This window comes from Epinephelus lanceolatus, chromosome 12, assembly GCF_041903045.1.
Source record: "Epinephelus lanceolatus isolate andai-2023 chromosome 12, ASM4190304v1, whole genome shotgun sequence".
NCBI classification, from domain to species: Eukaryota; Metazoa; Chordata; class Actinopteri; order Perciformes; family Serranidae; genus Epinephelus; species Epinephelus lanceolatus.
In genome coordinates, this window is record NC_135745.1 from 23,969,560 (window position 1) to 23,992,553 (window position 22,994).

The following is a 22,994-nucleotide window of genomic DNA, read 5'->3' on the forward strand; positions in this document are numbered from 1 at the left end:
ACTTTAAAATAAATCTACAGAGGCTATTGTAAATGACATTAAGAGGTAATGGTACAGAAACAGCTGCCCATTTCCAAAATCCAACATTGTCCAAAAAGGAGAGAGATAAAGGAAGAGGTAAAAGAGACAGAAGAGATCAAAGACTGTGTGGGGCACTACCCTCCACTTGTCTGGCTGCAATTAACTCTCTCAAATCCAAAACTCCCCCTACTGGCAAAAGTGTAAAAGGGCAATTATAGGTAAGCACCAACATTGTCGTACCCTAATGCTAATCTTTAAGGTTACAAATGTAAATATACATAACATTTTAGGCATTTTTAATTATCGACACATAGATTAAGTTCAAGAAATGAGATGATTAACTAATTGCATTACTGTAAATATGAACTGTATCTACTTAGACCTGCAAATACTGTAAATATTGTTTCTGTACATATGAACTTGGGCTGCACGGTGGTGTTTGCATGTTCTCCCTCTGTCAGCGTTGGTATTCTCCAGGTACTCCAGCTTCGTCCCACAGTCCAAAGACATGCAGGTTAACTGGTGACTCTAAATTGTCCGTAGGTGTGAATGTGAGCATGAATGGTTGTCTGTCTATGTGTCAGCCCTGTGATAGTCTGGTGACTGTCCAGGGTGTACCCCGCCTCTCACCTAATGTCAGCTGGGGTAGGCTCCAGCGACCCTCAAGAGTATAAGTGGTTACGGAAATGAATGAATGAACATATGAACTTAATTATTACACATCAGTTAGTAGCTAGGTAGCCAAAACATCAACAAACTGCATTTAGGCTCCTACAGACATAAAACTGATGTCATATGATTCTCACCTAACTCTTTGGAAGAAAGCTGGTAACCACATTTCCCAAAATGTTTATCCATCACTTTAAAAAACAAGTTATTATTCCCTAAAGCAGGTTATTGGTATTAAAGCTATGAGTCAGACTGTCTTCCACAAAATCCCTGTATTCTGACAAAGTGTGTCTTTCTCTGAAATGTGAAGGGATTCATTTTTGGTAGCAATTTCTTTCCAAAATTGATACATAAAATGAAACTCTGTCTCATAATACCATATACCAACTAATTTATCAGATCCTGAGCTGCAACAGTGAGTCACAGTCGGTAGTGGAGCATTAAAGAGGAACAGCTATAATTCCTGTTCTTGGGTATAAAATGGACTTGGCTCCCTGCTCTCTCATGACCAGCATACCAATGACGGACTTTGGCAGTGCGAGGTTTTGATGAGGATTGTGGATGGAAGGAAACTGTTGCTTCACCTCTGTGTGACACATACTTAATCAGGAGGTGAGAGAGATGTCTGTGTGCCAGAGCGGAGCTGAGAGTGGATGGACTGACGGGTGGAAATAGGGACGTTATGACAGTTTAATTGCACACTGAGCCATGTTTCGGTGGAATGAGAGAAACTGATCTTGTCAGTTTTCGATTATACAAACAAACATGGCAAAATTATGATCATTAAAGCAAGAGACAGATTTTAGATTGTTGTCATTTTATGTCTTTGTAGCATACTGTTTCCTCGCAGAGAGTGTACACTATCATCCATATTCCCAATCACACATTAGTTTCCCTTTTCTTTTTAACACGTCTAATAGGCAGACTGTTGCAGCCTCAGGGTCGGCTGGTTTCTTGAGTTTGCCACAGATGTTGTGCTTCTTTTCTCAGGAAAAGAGGTTACAGGTGCTGTTGTTGCTTAAGCTTAATTACTCCGGATAGCTGCTGTCTCTTGAATGCCAAGGCATCGTAAGGAGCTGGGATGAATCACTGGCTGTTCTCCTCTGGGATGCCTTTATACTGCGTCTGTAATGATACACAATACTCTGTCTGAGGCTGTGTGGTTAACTGTAACCGCCAGCTGATGGATTTTGTAAAGCAACCATCCAACAATATGAATAAAATTCCACTGTAATGGATACTGGCGTTTAACACAGCTCACAGCGTGTGAGAAACGGGGAACACCGTGGACAAATCACCAGACTATCACAGAGCTAACACGTTTAGCGAAACCTTGTAGGTGGATCTTAGAGGTGGAGGAAATAATTGATTCTTAGATGCATCGCAATGCGGATGTGAATGATTCGGCATCGTTTCACAAATGCCAATAATCGATTATATAAATGTTTTATTAATAACGTGATGTTGACGGAGCAAGAGAGGCGGACAGTCTACAGTGCTGCTATCAGAAGTAACGTTAACAAGCAAGACCAGCTGACCAACACCAAAGTCTTTTCCCATCCCTAACAAGCAGCATCAGCACTTCAAGAGCTGAAAAATGGATTCTCAGACACTTGGACTCTGATCAGGCCATCTCAAAATATGTGTCTATCCAGTAAATGTTTTTTTTTAATCCACATGTTTGGTTTAACATAATATAAAATCAAGATTTATAGACACACTTGGTGGTGGGAGAGTGCAAGACTGCAGGCACCGTGATCCTGTCCCTGTCTTGAGTATCTTCAATTATTCTTTGTCATTTTACCAAAACTTGGAGGCGAGGTCTTCCCCCATACTGTGTCTTTGCTGTTACACACCTACATGATTATGTTCAGAGTACCCTATAAAGGTCCAGTGTGTTGGATTCAGTGGTGTAAGTTGTCAGGAATGGTATATGATATTTATAATCATGTTTTCATTTGTGTATCATCACCTGAAAATTAAAGTGTTGTTGTTTTTGTTACCTTAGAATGAACCCTAACCCTAACCCTAACCCGTTTATATCTACATTGGGGGCAGGTCCTCATTTATGGTGTCTACAGTAGCCCAGAGCAGACAAGACACTGGCACTAGATGGTGCCATTCATGGTTTCACATCAGCCACAGTAGTTAGAAGCCCTTCTGTGACTAGCAATGTTGGAAGAAACACTAATTTGTGACGTGAAACTGCTGCACTCTGTGTTTCACCAGCCTCCGGTGAAAACATCCTGAACGTCAGGATCTTAAATTATCAGAGAAAATAGGTGAGCACACATTAGCATGTGATGGGTGAGCCACCCGTCTCAGACATGCCAAACAGCGTCAGAGAATCGCTGATGTGTAACGTGCAACTGCTAACGGTTTTAATCACCAGCTCCATTTGTATTGAAGAGGAAGAGACCTCTGTGGATGACTCAGCTCACGGTAAAAGCCTCCTAAACAAAGACCACAGAAGGAATCCTAACCAGGAGAAGTTTCAGCTGGTTGTAATCTGCAATCCTCACCGATATATGCCACTCAGTCCCCCTAAATCTTACATACTGAATCATGAACATGTGGTTATGTTCATGCGCAAAAAAAGACTTGGCTATGGTTAGGAAAGGTCACATTTTGGCTTTAAATACCAGGTTTTGATGCCACAATCACATCTGTAAATGCCAAAATATCTCTCTTAAAAAAACACTTGGTTTAGTTGTTTGTTAGCAAAAACATTGACATCATATATATGAAACCTATAAATGCAACATATCTGTAGTTTGCAGAAACATACAATGCCAAAATTTTCTTCTGGTTAGTGACTGGGCAGTTACACCTCTTAGTGCCATGAAACTTGCACCATTTAGGAGCTGGCATAAAAGTCATCAGGACTAATTCCCATCCTGGAAGCTCTGCCGGCGGAGCTTGGCAGGATTTTAATAAATATGTCAAGTATTTTCATTAATATCTTCACATATTTTTATCATACAAGCATTAAGAAATATTGACAGAAACCTTATAATTTACACTTTCTGGTGTATCCACTACTAAATATCATAAGATTTTAAAGTAATGTGATTTAGATAAACACAAAGTTTTTAAATTAAGTCACAGCAGAGATGATGCACTAAGTATCAACCATCCCTCTGTCCCCCACTATTTCCATGATAACCACATGATAATTGTTCTCGGTTTCTGGTTTCAGTTGGTGTATTTTTGGGGGGAAGCACAGTGAAAATGGTCACAACAAACACATTAGAACGTCATACAGATTGAAGAATCACTCACCTGTTTTACTTCAGATATTCAGTAAAAACTAAACAAAAATGATCTCTCATTTCTTTAGTTTGTGAACAACAACAGTAACTCAGAGTGAGATTCAGATTCTGTGTACAATATTAATAGTTCAACAAAATTACACACTTAAACAGCTCCCAAACACAAAAAATGTCCCCTGGGATCTATATCTATAAATCAACAGGTGATTTCCTTCTTTTAGTAAAATCCTAAATGACTGAGTTGTTTTTTCCACCTGGACCTTTATGCTCTGCCATTTCTCCTCTAATCATCACGCTGTAACCTGACAGGCTGTTATGATACCACAACTATCACACATTCACATATATGTAGTTTTTTGTTGAGCTGCGAAAGTCACATAGGTTTACATTACCAAAGCTTTATGACAAAATCACTTGACGACACCGTCTCGGCGAGAGAGGAGAGGGAGAGACGCTGTGCTGCTGCCAGAGGAGCCGCTGAATGAGTTCCCTCTGAGCAGTAAGACACTAAAAGAGTCTGAGAAGCTGCTCCTCTTTGTGGAACCACCACAGAGTCACTGATAATTTCACTTTCAGCAATGCTTGTTGGGTTAGAGTTACGTTTCTTACAACAATGGCTGTAGAAACACGAGTTAGTGCAAATCCTTCACCTGTTTGTTGAGGAAATGAAAACAGGCAGAATCACTTGAGTCTGAACAGTGAAGGAGAACAGGGAAGATAGTAACACTTTTTGTTGGAGCATCAAGTTCTGTGTGTTGTTGGTTTCACTGTCAGGACATTGTGTCAGATGAGCAACAGACACTATTCATATTATTGTAGTGGATAAAACACCTCTCAGTGCTGTGAAACTTGCACCATTTAGGAGCTGCTATAAAGATAATCATCTTTATAGAAACACTGAGAAAGGAAGATTTGTAGTGTTGTATTTGTCATTCATGAGGTGACTTAGATGTAGAACAATGAACTGAAGCTTTTGGCAGCCTGTAATCATCAAGGTTAAACTCGAGTCCCTGTGTATGTTTTGTGTGATTCAAACAGCAGGCTGACTCAGGAAGGAGTCATACTTTAACATCCTGGATGGTGTGTACCCGCCAGGTGAGTGAAGCAGGTTTTCTCCGCTTCAGTTGGAGCGAGCGCAGAGTCACTGCACCGGATCTTCAGCTTCGCTCGGGTCGCTGGAGATTTGACATGTGGCGCTGTGCCAATGTGCAAATGGAAGCTCTGATCTCTCCAGCGTGGAATGTGAGACCTCAGCCTCCATCGCAGCCTCGTCTTTAATGGTAATAGGCGCGAATAAACCTCACACCAAGCAGGAAATCGAACGGCTGACATTTTGTGAGCCACCGGCAAATCCTCTGTTTTATTCCCAGACCCAAAATGACAACCTGGGCCGCACATGTGAACGTCCACGCGCTGTAAATACAAATTAACATAATCGTACTCGGATGCAGTCGCTTGTTAAATACCATCAGCGAGATAAGAGCTAACCCTTCAGACTCTGGTATCTAATATGTTCTGGCAGCTGACATATGAAAAACATACAGTTAAGAGATGTCAGCAGGAGCTCTGGAGGCGGAGGATATCAGCGAGGCCAAATCTGCCTCCAGCTCTGGATCTCACATGGCGGAGACTCATGTTCATTTCTGATTCCTTCTGTGTGAATATGAGAGGAATGTGACAGGAGAAAGATATATATATAATCTGTGTGTGTGTGTGTGTGTGTGTGTGTCGGTGTGAACGCTAACGCTGCTGTACCACTCCACAGGTGATGATTCTGTACTTCCATCCCAGCGTGTTTCGATGTATCCTCCTGCGGTGGGTTCGCCTGCTGGGTTTCGCCATCATGTACGGCACTGTCATCCTCAAGCTGTACAGGTAAAACTGTCAACTCAAAGTTAAAGCACAGGAGTCGTGATCAACGCGTGACATTTCCTGTACGATATGTTCCCGTCCTATGAATTATTCCTGTCTCTAATGTAGGACAGAAAGCTAAAAGAGATTGTACCTCCTCCCTCCTCTCCTACAACCTCCTCGCATCTCTTCCTATTTCGTTTTTATTTTCTTGTCTCCTCTACTCATCTCATTTTGTCTCTGCTTCTCTCCTCTCTTCCTATCTCCTTATCTTCTTTCCCTATCTCCTCTGCTAACCTCCTTTCCTGCCCCTCCTCCTTTCCTTGTCCGCTTTCCAGCACTCCTTTCCTTTCCTTTCCTTTTTGTTGCTTTCCTTTCCTCTCCTCTCCTCATCTCATCTCATTTCGTCTCTGCGCCTCCCCTCTCTTCCTATCTCCTTATTTTTCATTTTCTTGACTCCTTATCTCTTCTGCTAACATCCTTTCCTGCCCCTTCTCCTCTCCTTGTCTGCTTTCCAGCACTCTTTTCCTTTCCTTTCCTTTCCTTTCCTTTCCTTTCCTTTCATCTCCTCATCTCATTTTGTCTCTGCTCCTCTCCTCTCTTCCTATCTCCTTATTTTTCATTTTCTTGACACCTTATCTCCTCTGCTAACATCCTTTCCTGCCCCGTCTCCTCTCCTTGTCTGCTTTCCAGCACTCCTTTCCTTTCCTTTCCTTTCCTCATATCATTTTCTCTCTGCTTCTTTCCTCCATCTCTCATTTTCTTGACTCCTTATCTCCTCCCCTGGTCTCTTTTTCTGCCCCTCCTCCTCCTCTCCTTGTCAGCTTCCAGTACTCCTCTCCTCTCATGTCCTGTCTCCTCTCTTCCCTTTATCTCATATTCTCTGCCCTCCTCTCCCCTGTCTCCTCTCCTTCATCCCTATCCCCTTATCTCTCTTCTACTTTTCTTCTCTATTTGTCTCCTGTGCTCCCTCTCCTTATCCCCCTTGTCTCCTTTCCTGCTCTTCAACCTTATCATGTCCTGTATTTTTCTCTCCATCTCCTATTCTCCTTGTCTCCTAACCTCTATTCTCCCCACTTCCTGAATGGTCTCCTCTTCTTATGTGTTATGTCTCCTGTCTCCTCTCTTCTGTTTTCTCCTCCTCTCTTCCTGTCTCCTCTGCTTTCTTCCTATCCCCTTATCTCTCATCTCCTTGTCTCCTTATATTCTCTCTCCTCCTCTCGTCCTATCTCCTCTCTTCTCATTTCGTCCCGTCCTCTTGTGTTCACCTGTCTCCTCTCCTCCCCTTGTCTTTTCCTCATCTCATATCCCCCCTCCTCTCCTCCTATCTCATCTTTCATCTCCTTGTCTCCTCATCTCCTCTGCTTGTGTCCTTTCCTGATCTCCTCCCCTCTCATGTCCTTTCCTCTCCTCTTCCTGTCTCCGAACCATCCTTGTTTCCTCAGCTCTATTCTCCCTTTTTCCGCCTGTAAATCCTCTTCTCTCCATGTGTCCTCCTGTCTCCTCCGCTCTCCTTTTTCTCTCCTCACTTCATATTCTCTGTCCTCCTCTCTTTCTGTCTTCTCTCCTTTCTTCTTTCCCCTCCTCTCCTGCCCCCTCATCTCCTAGTTTCCTCTCCTCTCCTTCTTCTGTCTTCTATCTGTTCTCCTTTCTTTGCCTCACCTTCACTCCTATCTTCTCCCCTCCCTGTCTCCTAATCCCTCCTTGTCTCCTCACCTCTGCTCTCCTATCTTCATCTTGTATATCCTCTCCTCTCCTTGTGTCCTCCCATCCATCTCCTTTTCCTCTCCTCACCTCATATTCTCTCCTCTCCTTTGTTCCCCTCCTCTCTCCCCTCCTGATATTAACTTGCCCTGTGAGTTAGCCTTTCTCAGTTTCAATAATTCAGCTCCCTCTCAGTCTGCACTCACACACATGTGCGCAGTCAATAAGCACATTTGAATTTCACATCAGGTTCCGTCTATCTGCCAAAGTATCCATTCAGACACACTCACTTCCTGCTCATCAGCTCCGAGCAAGTGTTGCCGATATGATAGAAGGGGGTCAAAGGCCGGCCAGAGTGTTCCCTTGGCAAAATTACCAATTAGATTTTTTCCCGCGCTCGCTGGGTGTGAAGTGTGCCCCGGGGCCAAGCTCTTACAGCCCGGTCCCACTGAATATATCAGAGATAAGATAGATTTGTCACAGTCTGGTCGGGAGAGAGCAGATGAGCACCGCGCAGAGACGATAGTAAACAGAGAAGTGACTGTTTGTGTGTCTGCATGGTGATATTTATATAACTACATGCTGTCTTTGTCCTTTCCCAGCATCAGATCACTCTAAAACTATTCTGGCTGATGTGTTGCATTTTTAATTCCCTTTACAGAGGCGGTATTGTCTTGTGTGCGTGCGGTAGAGATACTGTACTGTGCAACTTATAAATAAACTGCCTCTGCATGCGTTCAGGCGGGTTCCAGCCGTATTTGTTGAACCATCTCCAAACTGAAAAATTAAAAAACTGACACCCTCGAGAAAATACCAAGTTGTTAAAAAACAAATTTGCTTTCTCAGACATGTTCCTGCCCTCCGTTCATGTCTTCTCTCAGCACATGAAATATTACAACATGATTTAAGCCAACATGAATGAATTGAAATAATAGTGCCTTTTTCTCCCTGATCCTTTTAATTTAACCGAGCATGTTAGTAAGAGCAACAGCCGGAGGCGTGAGCTGTCAGTCGCAGGCAGAGCATCTCTTACTCACCTACACTGCTCATCATCATCTCACCCAGCAGTCTCAAGCACTCAGGCTCCTGCTGTCCTCCTCCTCCTCTCTCTCCCTCCCCCAGGGTGTTAAAGGTATTCCTATCCCGCACGGCCCAGAGGACACCTTACATGACCAGCTGGCGGGTGCTGCGGCTGCTGGTGGTGATCCTGGTGGTGGTGCTGTGGTTCCTGGTGGCCTGGACGTCTGCGGTGTGCCAGAACCCCGAGCTGAGTCGGGCTCTGATCGCTGCAGGCCTCACCCCAGAGGGGCTGCAGTTCAGCATGTGTCTGCTGGATCGATGGGACTACATGATGGCCGTCGGTAAGTGTGTGTCTTTTCTGTATTTATGGATAGCCAATGTGTAGTGATGTCTTTACAGGACGAGAAACAAGTGAGGACATTGTGGTCCTACTTTGGTGTGAGTTGCAGAGTGTTGGAGAGATGTCTACCTTCTCTCCAATATAATGGAACTAGATGGCACTCAGCTTGTGGTGCTCAAAGTGCCAAAAAATACATTTGAAAAACTCAACATCAATGTCTCTTTCCAGAAATCATGACCTGGTTACTCAAGATAATCCACAGGCCTTGTTGTGAGCAGTTTCATGTAGAAACTGTTTTCTTTCTACCAAACTACACCTGCCAACTGTATCACCGAGCAGAAGGAAGCGTGCATCCACTCATGGACAAGAGGCTTGTGCCTGTGACAGGGTGAGATGTCCTTGGGTGAGCTGTAATATTAGCTAGCTCACTGGTGCTAGGTAAGACAGCAGTTGATGCATGCTTCCTTCTGCACGGTGATACAGTTGCTGGGTGTAGTTCAGTAGGGAAAGAAGTTCCTACATGAAACCACAAGCTGAGTACCATCTAATTCTATTATATTGGAGAGAAGGCAGACGTCTCTACGGCTGATATCTCCAACACTCTGCAACTCACACCAAAACAATCTAGGCTGATATATAGCGCTACAGGTAAGAGGAAAGCTGTGTTTTTTGTATTGTTGTTGTGAGCTGTTCCTATAACTTTAGGGAGCTTTTGTTTGATTCATGCACTGAATATCCTCAGTGGCGGAATCTAATTACATGTACTTAAGTACAAATTTAAAGTACATGTACTTTACTTGAGTATTATAACTTCATGCCACTTTCTATTTAAGAATATCTTTGGGGCTTTTTGTGCCTTTAATGTTAGCACAGTATAGTGTGAATAGAGAGACAGAGAGGGGATGACACGCAGCAAAGGGCTGCAGGCTGGAGGCGAGCCTGCGGCAGCTGCAGCAAGGACTAAACCTTTGTACATGGGGCGCCTGCTCTATCCACTGAGCCACCAATGCCCCTCAAATTAAGATTTTTACACACAAAACTTATTAGAGCTGCCATGATTAATTATTAGTAAATTTGTTGTTGAAATCTAACCTAAGTCTAATCAATCACCAGCTGATTTGAGAATAAATTCATCAGTTTGAGTATTGAGTATTTTTTTTTTAAAGAAAAAGGGGCTGTGCAAAAAATATTTGGTAAACCTTATTTTTGACTTAAAAAAACAACACAGGACCATTAACATTTGCTTTAGACCCTTCACTGGACTTAAAAAGAAATTGCAACACCCTCCCTCTCGACTCAACCACAATTTCATGCTGAATATTAATGAAATTGCACATAGTGGAATCAGCAATTGCCCAAATCATTAGTTGACGCTCTTAAACTTATGGAAATGTGCACTTGTGGCTATAACGATTGATCTATTGACGGAAAATTATTCAGCAGCTTTTTTTGTAAATCAGGAATAAGTCACTTTTCATGCAAAAATATTTCAAGGTTCCAGCTCTAAAACATGAGGATTTGCTGCTTTTCCTTTTGAGTAGTGTAATTATTTTGGTTGATCAAACTGTTTTGAATTTTTCTGCATTTACTACTTTTACTTGAAGTACTTTTCTCTGATTGTACTTAAAAACAATGCATGGACTCAGAAGTAATCCCTCTCAGTCATCAATTATCACCCACCCCTAATGTGTGGTGGTGTATTTTTCTGCAGAGACTCTGCCCCCTGTCTGTTTTTTCTTATTTCCTTCTTTTTGTGGTCAGGATGTTTGTGGGTGTGTACCCCCACAGCACTCAGGTGAGGTCAGGGCTTTATAACAAGGTAGGGACCAGCAGTGATGGCCAAATGAAGCCTCATGAAGCATTTTCTTTATTTTCTGAGCCCACTAGATGGCGCTTTTTGTTCAACAAAAGGTTGAAAGCACACTGAATTGCTATTCTTTGAGCCTCTCGCTTTAAACCATGAGTACCATCTAGTCGGCTCAGAAAATAAAGAAAATGCTTAATGAGGCTTCATTTGGCGATCACCTGGGACCAGGCAAAACTGACAATTCTGCATAGTATACCTTTAAATAACATTTTCAATGCAGGACTTTTACTTGTGACTGTATTTTTGTGATTGTATTAGTGTGGTATATGTACTTTAAGTTAAGTATTTGAATACTTCCTCCAGCACTGAATAATCTTTAGACACACATTCCTCAAACTGTTTCAGATTCTCTTTTCTTGCATCCTGTGAGTGAGTATCTCATTAAACTTAAAAGTACCTTGGGGAGTTTTTGACTGAAGCAATGTTTTTATGAGGGGGTTTAAAGTCCTGAAGCTCCAATGCCAGCATGGTCAAAAGGTAAACAGAGACAGATGGCTACAGGAGGGCAAAAAGAAAACCTCCCTGGCCTCTCAGAGCTGAGCTTTCAGTAGCGTGGCTGCACCATATCTGACTCATTTATTTTTCACAGTGTAGTCCTCTCTTATGCTTTATAGAAGCTGATGGCACTGACAGCAAATGGATTGCACACAAATAGAGAGAACTGTTTGAAGTCGTTAAACTGCATCTTGAAATTTCCAGCAAGTCTTAAGCACAATGCATCCATTGTTGTTTGAGTGACAAATCATGTCAGACAGAAATAAACAGGTACGGGCCGGGAAATCTTGTATAAATGTGATAAACTTCTCTGCGTTGACGGGTTTCGTGTTAAAGATAAATAGAGCCACCTCCTTAAGCGAGGCATAAAGTGCTCCAAAACATGCCGCCCGCTTGCCAGAAGACTTTATTGTGCCGTAATAGGCCTGTTTATTCAGTGCCCTGCCCCCAGAGCAGCATTTTGAAAAACCTCTGCTCTGAACTCGAGGTTAAATGGATGCAGTTGTGAATTTTGATGATCATGTCCATTGTTTGATTCACATTTGCCTGATGGGTTTGCTCACAGCAGTTTAATGGACGATGCTGTGCATGAAGTTAACAAAGGGATGCTCTGATAAACAAGATGGAGTGCCCCTCTCTTACAGTGTGATGGGCTGCCACCAGCATTAAAGCAGAACACCTCCAGAGGGCAGGAGGTGCCACCAAGGCCCTCATTTATTTCTCCGGTGCTTCACCACGAGCGTGTCTCTAAGGACTTTCCGGGGGACAATTTATTTGGTTTATCTGGACAATAATCTATCACAGAATACAGTTATATAATGTGTTACATTACATTATTTGAAAGCAAATCTAAGCACAATAGCAGACGACTCACCACAGTCTGAAGGTTTTATTATCTCAGCTGAAGTGAAATGAATTGCTTTACTGTATTGTTTCTGAATGTGTATCTGTTATGTTGTTGTCACTGCGACTTCCCCTTGACTGTCCATATTCTGTTCTCCTCTCATATATTTCATCCCAGTCTTCTATGTTATGCTCACACCTCTTTGAGTTTCCCTTTGTTATGATTCGCATTCATCCATAGATCATAAATTATAAACAGAGCAGCCGATAAAATGTTAGTGAACCAGACTCTAAGAATTTTTTTTCTGAGAATGAGTCCTCCACAAAGGTGCCAGTTTTGACCTGTAGGCAAGGCGAGGCAGCTTTATTTGTGTAGCACATTTCATACACCAGGGCAGTGCTTTACAGAGCAATAAAATATGAAACATAATAAAAGATACAGATTTACAATAAAAGAGTGAAGAGAAAAATGATATGAAAGGTAAAACTAATTACTAAATGATTTACAATTTAAAAAAATCACTATTAAAAATAGCAAAAGTGCAGACAAGAGGTGCAAAGATAAAAAGATTATTTAAAATTGAGTGTAAAAATAAGTTTGCAGTCATTACCATGTTTGTTCTGACTCTATGGACAGTCAGTAGGTCGGTCCCAGATGTCCTCATGGTCCTAGATGTCACAAGCATGTCAGAGACATATTCAGGCGCTGAGCCACAGATTGATTTATACACAAGCAGCAGGATTTTAAAATCAATTCTCTGATTGACAGGTAGCCAGTGTACAGATTTTAGACTTGGAGTAATGTGGTTATATTTCCTAGTTTTTGTCAGGACCAGAGCAGCAGCATTCTGAATAAACTGAAGTTGTTGAACAGCTTGTTTAGAAAGGGCTAGATGTGGGTGAGCCTTTAAAGGTCTTGTTTTGACATTATTCCTCTGACTCTAGCGATGTTGTTTAAATGGTAGTAGGCAGATGACTTTATGGATTTGATGTGGCTGTGGAAATTTAAATCTGAGTCCAGAAGCCAGTTCAGCTTACCCAGGATATCTTTTCGTTATCTGTCTTGGCTAACCCTAACATTGGTCGTCTAGATAACCGATACTAAAGAGCCTGTTATCAACTAGTTCAGTCAAATCTGGGTTTTCCTATTCAGCCATGAGCGCATTCATGTGGAAGAGGCAGGGGTGTTAATTATGAGTGACATCATCAGAACCATGAATGAAGTCGGCTGCTTCTCATGATATGTGATGAAATGGTACTGAAAGTGTTTGTGACTGTGAGACAGTGAAATGCCAACGGCGTGGAATCTAAATGATACTCTGTAGTCTTATAATGGAAAATGTAGAAACACTGAAAATACTCTCCAAAAAATCACCATTGGCTAAGACTTAAATTATGCGTAGGTATCTCTAGGCTGTAAGTGACATTAGTATAGAGTATTTTTTGCTATTTAGTTGGATGATGATGAAACTGCTCTGAATATGTCACATAAAACACTTGATGATGCCAGACTGTTTCTGCTGCTGAAGTAAAGGGTAGAAAAGTAGTCAAGTTAATGACTGTTGAGGAGTCATTAGTACAACAAAACAGACAGTACAATACATAACACACAGTATCCAGTATCACACACTGTCGGGGGTAAATCATGGACATTCAGGGTCAATGCTTGTTAAGATAAGCAAAAGCAGACAGGACAAAACATGATCTATAACGCTTTGTGCTGCATTTAGGGAGGCTAAACCTCTGCTCTGTTGGAAGCATCTGAAACTCAACGTGGAGGGGATGTTGAGAGTCTGAGACAAGCTTTAGAGGTGACCCTCTCTTCATACAGATGCACTGTAGGTTATTAAGAGTAACACCAGTGATCTTACAGAACAACTTGATCACTTTTTAAAACTTGTTCTTGTTTCCAAGGCTCAGATTACCAAACCAACAGATAATAAAAGCAGAAAAGAACAATTTATTGATAGTCCTATCTACATTAAACTCCTCAGCTTCCTTAAAAAGAATAGGCGTTGGCTTGCCGAAGCTCTGTGTTAAAACCAGTGGAAAGAACCCTGGAACAATGAAATGATTCTACTGACCTATAACAATATATAGGCTACTCTTTTTTACCTGTCACTCCAGACTTTGACATGTTGGGATACTCTTTTCTTCAGTGATCTGATTGGTCAGAGGTTGGGGTGTTGACAGGCTGTGATCAGATACTCTGAAGTAAACCTGCTCTGGAGCAAGTTAGCTGTTCAGTATGATTTACCATGGTGTTTTATCCTGATTAAAAGAGAACCAGCTTCGTGGTACTGAAAACCCAGAGTTAACACTGAAGTTACCTCGCTTACTCCAAATCCTGCTTCATAGTACAGGCCTCTGGTTACAAAATGGATCGAGTGCATGTATCTTTCGACTGGAGAAGTTTTGGTCTACTTGGTACTGGGTTATTTCGGTCGATACCTTTGAGGTATTGAGTACTGGGGTGCCCTGTAGCTCACCCGCTAGAGCATGCACCCCATGTATGAAAGGATGAGTCCTTACCGCAGCATCCTCTGTTTTGACCCTTTACTGATTGTCGTCCCCTCTCTCCCCTCTTTCCTGCCTATCGCCAACTGTCCTATCCTATAAAGGCAAGAAACCCAAAAATGAACAAAAAAAGAACAAAGGTATTGAACAGTGATATCCAGCCCTTCAGTCAAGCTAACAAGCATTAACGGTGATTGTATTGATAAGAAGTTGCAGGTTTTCTGCCTCATGTTTCTGGTGAGAACCTGGAGGGCCTTGGTTGTGTGTGTGTTACAGTAGCTTCCTAATGACAGACTCTTGAAGCAGGAGGCAGTGATGGGCACCTCACTGAAGCCAGTCTGACAGCAGGGGAGACTAATCCTGTTTAGAAAGAGGCAAAGGATGGCTCCCTAAAAGAAGCCTGGTCCGCCTCTGAAAACTGATGGACAGGCAGACACAGAAAGAGAGAGAGAGAGAGAGAGAGAGAGACGGAAGTGGCAGGGAAAAAGAAGAGTAGAGCCTGTGAAGTATGAAGCTCTGAGGGATGTGGGAAACGATGCAGAGAGAGTTTTCCACCAGCTGGGGAGGGAGGAGGGGGGGAGAACTTGAGAGGAAGAGAAGAAGAAGAGAGAGGACAGCTAAGGACACTCTGGAGAGGCGACAGAGGAACGCAGCATCTTCAGAGGAAGTGACGGCGTGTTTGTGGTGTGACAGCTTCCCACAAACGCAATAAATGAGATGAAACACGTAGAACACAGCAATCCCTCCGTTTTGCATCCATTTGTGTCGGTGTGAATTTGTGTGTGCATTCAAGACAAGATAGGAAATGAGGGATCCCCGCTGTTCGCAGTGACAGCCAGTGAGAACACACTGTTGTGCGGAGGCTACACTGAAGGACAGGAAGCACCCTGCGAAGCTGCCGTGGAGGATTTTAACAGTGCATGTTGTGTTTGTGAAAATTAATCTAATTGGTTTTTTTGTGATTTGGCTTGTTTTGTTATAATGCTGACAAGGCAACACATGTTGGTCTAAAACGAATAAATCATCCTGTTTGTCTGGAAATGCAAAACAAAGCAGAGTTGAAGCAAAACAGTATTGACAATGTCAACAATAAGCAATTCATTTGAATCCGCAATTAATCTGCATTAGTTGGAATTGTTATCCCTTCCCTCTTGCAAGCAGCTCTCCATGCATCCTGATTCAGAGGCTAAGTACCAAGTAATTAGTGATGATTTATAGACTAGGCCTATTCATGAATATTAATGGACTGTAATCACCGTAAAGACTTTATGGGCTCATATGCCAACACAGTCCTTGGCACAGTTCTTGGTGCTCTTTGCTGTCTGCAAACAAAACAACAAGCTCGTATAGCTCACATCTGACCCGCTGATACTTATTTGGAATTTTTATATGCAGTATTACGATAACTAAAACAATTTTTTATTTGAAAACATGGTGTTTTCCACTAGTAGTAAAACTAGCATCATCTTTTTATTGCACACTCTTAGAGAGAAAGGTTCCAAAAGGCTTCTTTCTGTCATGCTACCCAGAGCCATTTACTTCTGAAAAGCCCTTTTTGGAAGGAGTTCTTCAATGGCTGTTGAAGCATGGGGGCTAAAACATCCTCATCCTCAAATATTCAAATGTTTACCCATGTTTTAAATGGTAGCTTTAAATGTAGATTTATCTGGAATCCCCTTTATCAATTCATTGTACTTGTGTTTTTCCCATAGTTGATATCTTTACCATCATTTCATGCTATACTAAAGTTAATTGTCTACCTGTATTGAACAGACACTATATTGTGTCTGTGTCATACGGATTACTGTTAATTTATTATGCTGATCTGTTCTGTACGACATCTATTGCACGTCTGTCCGTCCTGGAAGAGGGATCCCTCCTCAGTTGCTCTTCCTGAGGTTTCTACCGTTTTTTTTCCCTGTTAAAGGGGTTTTTTTGGGGAGTTTTTCCTTATCCACTGCGAGGGTCATAAGGACAGAGGGATGTCGTATGCTGTAAGGCCCTGTGAGGCAAACTGTGATTTGTGATATTGGGCTTTATAAATAAAATTGATTGATTGATTGATTGATTGATTGATATTAATTGGTTAGTGGGTGGAGATAATGTCCACTCCTCCACTGAGCATTCTGGTAGAGTTAAGATCCACTGTTCTATTGAAATACTGAAGCCTGTAGTAGTAGTAATTTCACAAAGTCTCTGCCCCCTAAAAACGTTATTGTTGTTGGTTGTGCCTGACCACATCAGCTGCAGCCCTTTAGGAGCCTCATGAAGACCAAGGCTGCTTGACATGGTTCCCTTGGCCCTGGACTAGAACCATAATTAGTGGAGCATAAAAGTGTTTTTGGTAGAACCCCTTGGGTAGGCTCTAGATTAAAGCCTTGGAATACAAAAGGGTTCATGGTAGAACCCTCTGGGAGAGATCCTTGATAAAAACCTTGGATTTAAAAATGGTTCTTGGTAGAACCCCTTTGCTGGGTTTTGATGAAACCCTTGGAATCTAAAAGGGTTCATTGTAGAACCCCCTGGGTTGATTCTAGATGAAACCTTTTGAACATGAAAGGGGCAATGGTAGAACTGCCTGGGTGGGATCAAGATGAAACCCTTGAAATACAAAAGGGTTCTCAGTAGAACCCCCTTGGTGGGATTCTAGACTAAACCCTTGGATTTTAAAAGGGTTCATAGTAGAATCCCCTGGCTGGGTTATGATGAAATCTGTTCTTGGCAGAACCCCCTGGGTAAGATTCAACATAAAATCCTTGGAATACAAAAAGTTTTTTGGTAGAGCACCCTGGGTAGGTTCTTGCCAGTGCCCATAGAAGGTGAAAAGGTTCTGTATAGAACCCATAGATATCCCCTTTCCACAAAATTAGCTCTGGTTCTTTAACTAGTTCCTTTCAGGTTTCTTGGAACCTTGATGCTATCAAGCAAACCAGCTCTTGTTTCCACCAGTTTTGAGTAGAACCATTACCGTTATCAAGGATGCATCATCAACACAGTGTGTTTCACAGCGCACAATGCAAGTAAATGGTAGTAACACAATGACAGATCATATTGATTACCTGCAGTTTCTGTTCTGTCATTAAAGATATTTGTTTTATCAAAAAGTTTGGCATGAACCAACTTTACAGCTGGGAACCAACTTTTTGGGTTTCAAAGCAATTTATTTTTGATTGAAATGCTTGGAATGGTCAAAATTAGGTGTGGGAACTGAAATCCGTTCATTGTTGGAGGAGAAGGGGTAAGAAAGGGTTCTGGGTTGAACCATTACACAATAGAAGGGTTCTACATAGAACCTCTTGTAGGGGCTCAACGGTCAAACCTCTCACAGATGGCTCTAGGTATAACCTTTTATATGGGCTTCTAGATAGAACCCTGTAAAGAGTTCCAGGTGGATCCTTCATAAAAAGTTCTACTGGGATCCAAAAAGTCCTCTTGTATAATAACAAGTCGAAGAACTCTAAGGTTCTAATAAGCACCTTTTTTAAAGAGTGTACACCACATTTAAAATCTATTAAGTTTGCTCCAAGACATAATTTCATACCTCCAAAAATGCAGCACCCCGAAAGGAATCCTCCTCATCACCTTCTAAATAATTAATATTGATTTTTTTTTTTTTTTTTGTAGTTCTTTAAATGTCATTACACTGACAAGATGATAATGAGCTATCTGTGCACACATACTGCGAAGTATATGACCAAAATACATCTTCCCTGTAACTAGCAGGCGGGCTGTGTGACCTTGGTGCGATTAGGCAATAGCAGGAAAGGTGTCATCACACTGTCGATGAAGCAGCTACCTCACTTCGTGGAAACACTGCAAACGTGAGGAACTCTTGCTAAATTAGGAGCTGCTAAATTTGAATCTTCATTGTTGTGGTGATCGCTATCAGCATCGAAGTGTCAAAGCTGGGTCAGGCAGTCGAGGAAAAACCTCTTCCAACTTCTTTATTGTGTTGATTAACAGTAATGCTGTATTCTATCCAGTGACTCTGCATCTACATTTTGCTTGTTTTCCACACTGAGTCAGAGCAACATTGCTGCTTTTATTTAAAATGCAAATAAAACACAGACTTAATCAGTGATCAAAAGAACAGTTCAACATTTAGAGAGATACATTTTAGGGAAACGTCTTTCTGAGAGTGAGATGAAAAGATCGATACCACTTTCATCTCTGTATGCAGAGCTGGAGCCAGGAGGTGATTAACTTAGATTGGCATAAAGACTGTAAACGGGGGGGAAGACAAGCCTGGCTCTGTTGAAAAGTGAAGCTGCCTACCAGCACCCTTAAAGCCCACTATTTAAAATGGAGATAGACTTATAATTATGACGTAAATGTTGATTACACAATGAAGTGGCTGTAGAATAATGACACCGTCTGCATTTAGATTGCTTCCCTATAAGCCTCACTTTCACCATGCAGTTCTGTCTGACAGAAATGGGACCAAGTCATAGTTTTTCAAGTCACAAGAAAGTCTCAGGTCTTTTCAACCTCTAGTCAAGTCCATGTTGTTTTTGTATGTAAACAAAGTGACAGACTCGGTGTGAGGAATCAAGTCTCTTGAATTCACGCAGCATAGAGAAAAACCTCAAGTGTTCTCTGCCAACCCTCAGAATAAACCAAGGCTGCCTCTGACTAAGAATTTTCCTAGTCGACCAATAGTCGTCATTTAGCATCATTAGTCAACTAGCTGCCCACATGTTTATGATATTAATTTAATTACTGAATTATATATTTTGGGCGGGGCAACACAATGGTTTGAGTTGAAGGTGTGAAAAAGAATATTATCAGTAACATTGTTAACACTGTGCTACATTACAGAGAGATACAAAACCGTACTAATGAACCTTCATTAATATAGGCCTATATTTTATCTACAAGTGCACGTCACACACTGAGCGAGCCGCCTGTTAATGACGCTGTCGGCAAAGCAGTAATGATTGTGCTAAGTGGCTAATGGGCATGTAGCTACTTCCATGTTTCAGATGATACGTCATGTTTGTAGTCGACCAATGAAGATGAGTTTACATATCACCTTGGGTTCATCCTTCACCTTCTCAAAATGATCCCACTTTGGATTTCCTGCCCGACATGTTATTAACCAGCCTGTGTGATGACTGCAGGTACCAGCCCTGGAAATTAACCTGACTCCTGTCTGACTGCTGAGCGTGGCCACTTCCTGAGTCTGTCCTTTCAAATTAAATTCCCACATGGTCCAGTCATATAGGTTTGGATTTATTTTGACAAGGCACAGCTCCTAATAGAGTTTCACGTTGGTTTGTTTGTTTGTTTGTTTGTTTGTTTTTCTGCAACTGAACGACCAATGAAATCTTGCCAACTATTGACCTCTCTGGTCGATTAACGCTTGGCCGACTATTAGGAGGCAGCCCTAGAATGTACAGACTTTCATACCATACTGAAGCTTGGGCCCCAATGCACAACCAAGAGCTGTACTTGTAAGAGATTGCCCCCCATAAAACAGATTCACCAATACTAGAAACTTCCCCCTACCAGAAAAAAGGAAATGCCCCCAAGATATAGGAAATAACCTTCCGATAGAGTCCTGCACAAGTCCCACAATAGGGGTAATGTTTGTTGATTCAGGTAATGAATTGATTCATGGCACACTATTTAAGTAACATATTTTTTAATCTTGGAGCAAGAGGGAATGATTATGATTATGATGAGTCTAAAGACATCAAACTTGTGACTTGAGTCCACATCTCTACCGTCTGCCATCTGCCATCTGGTACGATATCTGGGGAAACTGAAGACTCGATTTACTGTACAAAGAAAGTGTGTCAACCATTAGAGCCAAAACAGGTAAAGGATAGCACTTTTGTTTTTCCTGGTAGCTATGCAAGCACTTTCCAAAGATTATCAGTGTAAATTCTTTGCGGTTACTATCCCCAGTAGTGGAAGTGGCAAACAGATGAACAGCCACAGTAACTGTCGAAAACAAAATGCAGGTCTGAGGAAAATGGAAAGTGATTCAGAAATGTAAAAGTTGTCTTTTTCCACGCGGTAACAGATGCCATGAGACAATGAAATGAGTCAGCGAGTCAACAAGATGCGTTAAGGCATCTAATATGAATAATCTGTACATGAACAGAAAGTAAAATAACAATTTAGGGGACGTTTCAGGGTCTTTTTGTCACAGTCTGGTGCCATCATTGTGCCTGTACAGAGCCCTACAGTCAACTAAAACACGTCCTCACCAACCATTTTTGGTTAGCTGAGCTGAAATTTGAATTTTCACTTTTTTGTTTGTGTATGAATTAAACAAAGGAGATACTGCTTTTTAATTAGTGAGCTTTAGAGGTGCTGGTGGACATGTTATTTAACTTTGTAAGGAGCCAGGCTAGCAGTTGACTCCAGCATCTCGTCTTTACGCTACGCTAATATAATGGCTCCCAGCTCCAGCTTGGTGCGTCCCTCTAGACATGAGAGTAGTATCGATCTTCTCATCTCACCCTGAGGAAAGAAAGTAAATTAGTATGTTTTCCCAAAAGTTGAACTATTACTTTAAAACTTTAGATTGAGTTTGGTACTTTGAAAAGAGACAACAGTTTCAAGCCTTCAGGGAGGCATTTTATACTACTTTATGGATTATATAGGCTTGTCCCAGCTGGAGGGGAATACAAAGACTTACTGTAAGACTCTTTTGTCTTTAATTTAATGTTCATAATTAGGTTTAAAGACTTTAAATCAGTCCTCTAACCCTCCTTGTATTCTTTTTGTTTCTTTTGTCTAGCGGAGTTCCTGTTCCTGCTGTGGGGAGTGTACCTCTGCTATGCTGTCCGCACCGTACCCTCAGCTTTCCACGAGCCTCGTTACATGGCTGTGGCCATCTATAATGAGCTCCTAATATCGGCCATCTTCCACATCATCAGGTGGGTGAGGAAAATGGGGTGGAACAGAGGCGAGCGGGCATGAACGGTAGAAGATGTGTGGTCAGAAGAGATTTGGCTAAATTGTCCTCTTGTATGCTGACTGAGAGAGAGGGAAGGGAAAAGGAAACATATAGACCTAAAGAGACCTAAAACAGACCTGAGACTGTAGAATAATGAAATCATCTCCGTGACAGTAATGACGAAATAGTAAGAGTAGTGCAAAGGGGCTTAGAGGACTTCATCCCTTCTTGCAGCACAAGTTGTTGTTTAATTATAATCATAGTGATATTTGCGTGTTAGCGCAGGGCATTACAAGTGCTGAACATGTCAGATGAAAGGCAGAGAGTTCACCCGCCCCCTTCATCAGGGAAATGAACAGTGTCAGCAGAGCGCCTGGGTAAGCCGGTTGAAAGTAGGTGAATAAAAAATGTCTTCCCCAGGCAGAAACACAGCACAGATTTACTGTGCCAGATCCCCAAAATAAACTCTCTGTGCCCTGTAACTCACTGTCTGTCTTTCTGTCACAGGTACCAAATAACATAATGTACTCAGACATCTTTAAAATGTCTTTTGTGTGTGAGTAATCACCATTAGGGGTGTTAGGGTTCATAAAATATAATGGTTCTGTTCGACACAGTGGTGTCATGGTATGGTACGTTTTCGATACTGTAAAAAAGCCAGAGAAAATTCCTTGATTTTTAAATTCATGTCATTTTAATCAATTTATTCATTAAAACTAACATCATACAGTCTGTTCTTTCTTTACTTTGAACAATGATGGAGCTATATCTGAGTGGGCCATCTTCTGGGGTGTCTTCTTAGCAGCTTATGAAGCAAAGACAGCTCCGTATAACATATAAAATGCAGTATAGTAGTTATAAAGAAATACAAACAAATTAACAATTCTCTTTCTGAAATGCCAATACTTCCTTGTTTTTGAAAAACATTTAAAAACTAACATTATAATTTAGGCTTTTGTTTTATTTTTTTGTGCAAAGCAGGAATTACAGTCTGAAATGGGCGCATGAGGGAATAAAACAGGGCTCGAATACATTAAGCATGTTCATAAAGCCTCTGTTTTCCACTACTGAATTCGCAGCTACAAATGTACCAGTCAGCGCAGTGATTTCCTTTTCTCTGTCTGAATCATATAGGAATGGCTGCATAAATGCTGCAGGGAGAACATTAGCTTGTAGCTTGTGCTGCCACTTGTCTTCATGTAGTTCCATCGATTGACACACTGTGTTGATGTCAGCATAAATGAGTTGACATGTCTGAAGTATTCCCAACCTGCTGTTGTGTAGCAGATGCAACATACGGTTGTTTTTTGTCCACCACTCTCCCTCTCAACATTGTCTTGATAATTCACAGCGAAACCGAAGTGGCTCCAAACACCAGACCTGTAAGTTATCAGAGGATCTTCTATTTATGGTCTGGGAATGCTGGGAATACTAACCATATGCCATATAACTACATTGCAATGAGCTAGCTTAGCATAACGTGCT

General features: G+C 41.7%; 1 protein-coding gene across 1 annotated transcript in view; it reads left to right on the forward strand.

Moving 5' to 3' along the window:
* Positions 1-22,994, forward strand: part of gpr158b (G protein-coupled receptor 158b) — a 139,801-nt gene that overhangs the window by 90,638 nt on the left and 26,169 nt on the right. Inside the window, exons 6-8 of the mRNA XM_033649587.2 lie at positions 5,728-5,837; positions 8,640-8,878; positions 21,351-21,489. Coding sequence (XP_033505478.2) covers positions 5,728-5,837; positions 8,640-8,878; positions 21,351-21,489 — 488 coding nt within the window. The remainder of the gene's footprint in view (positions 1-5,727; positions 5,838-8,639; positions 8,879-21,350; positions 21,490-22,994) is intronic.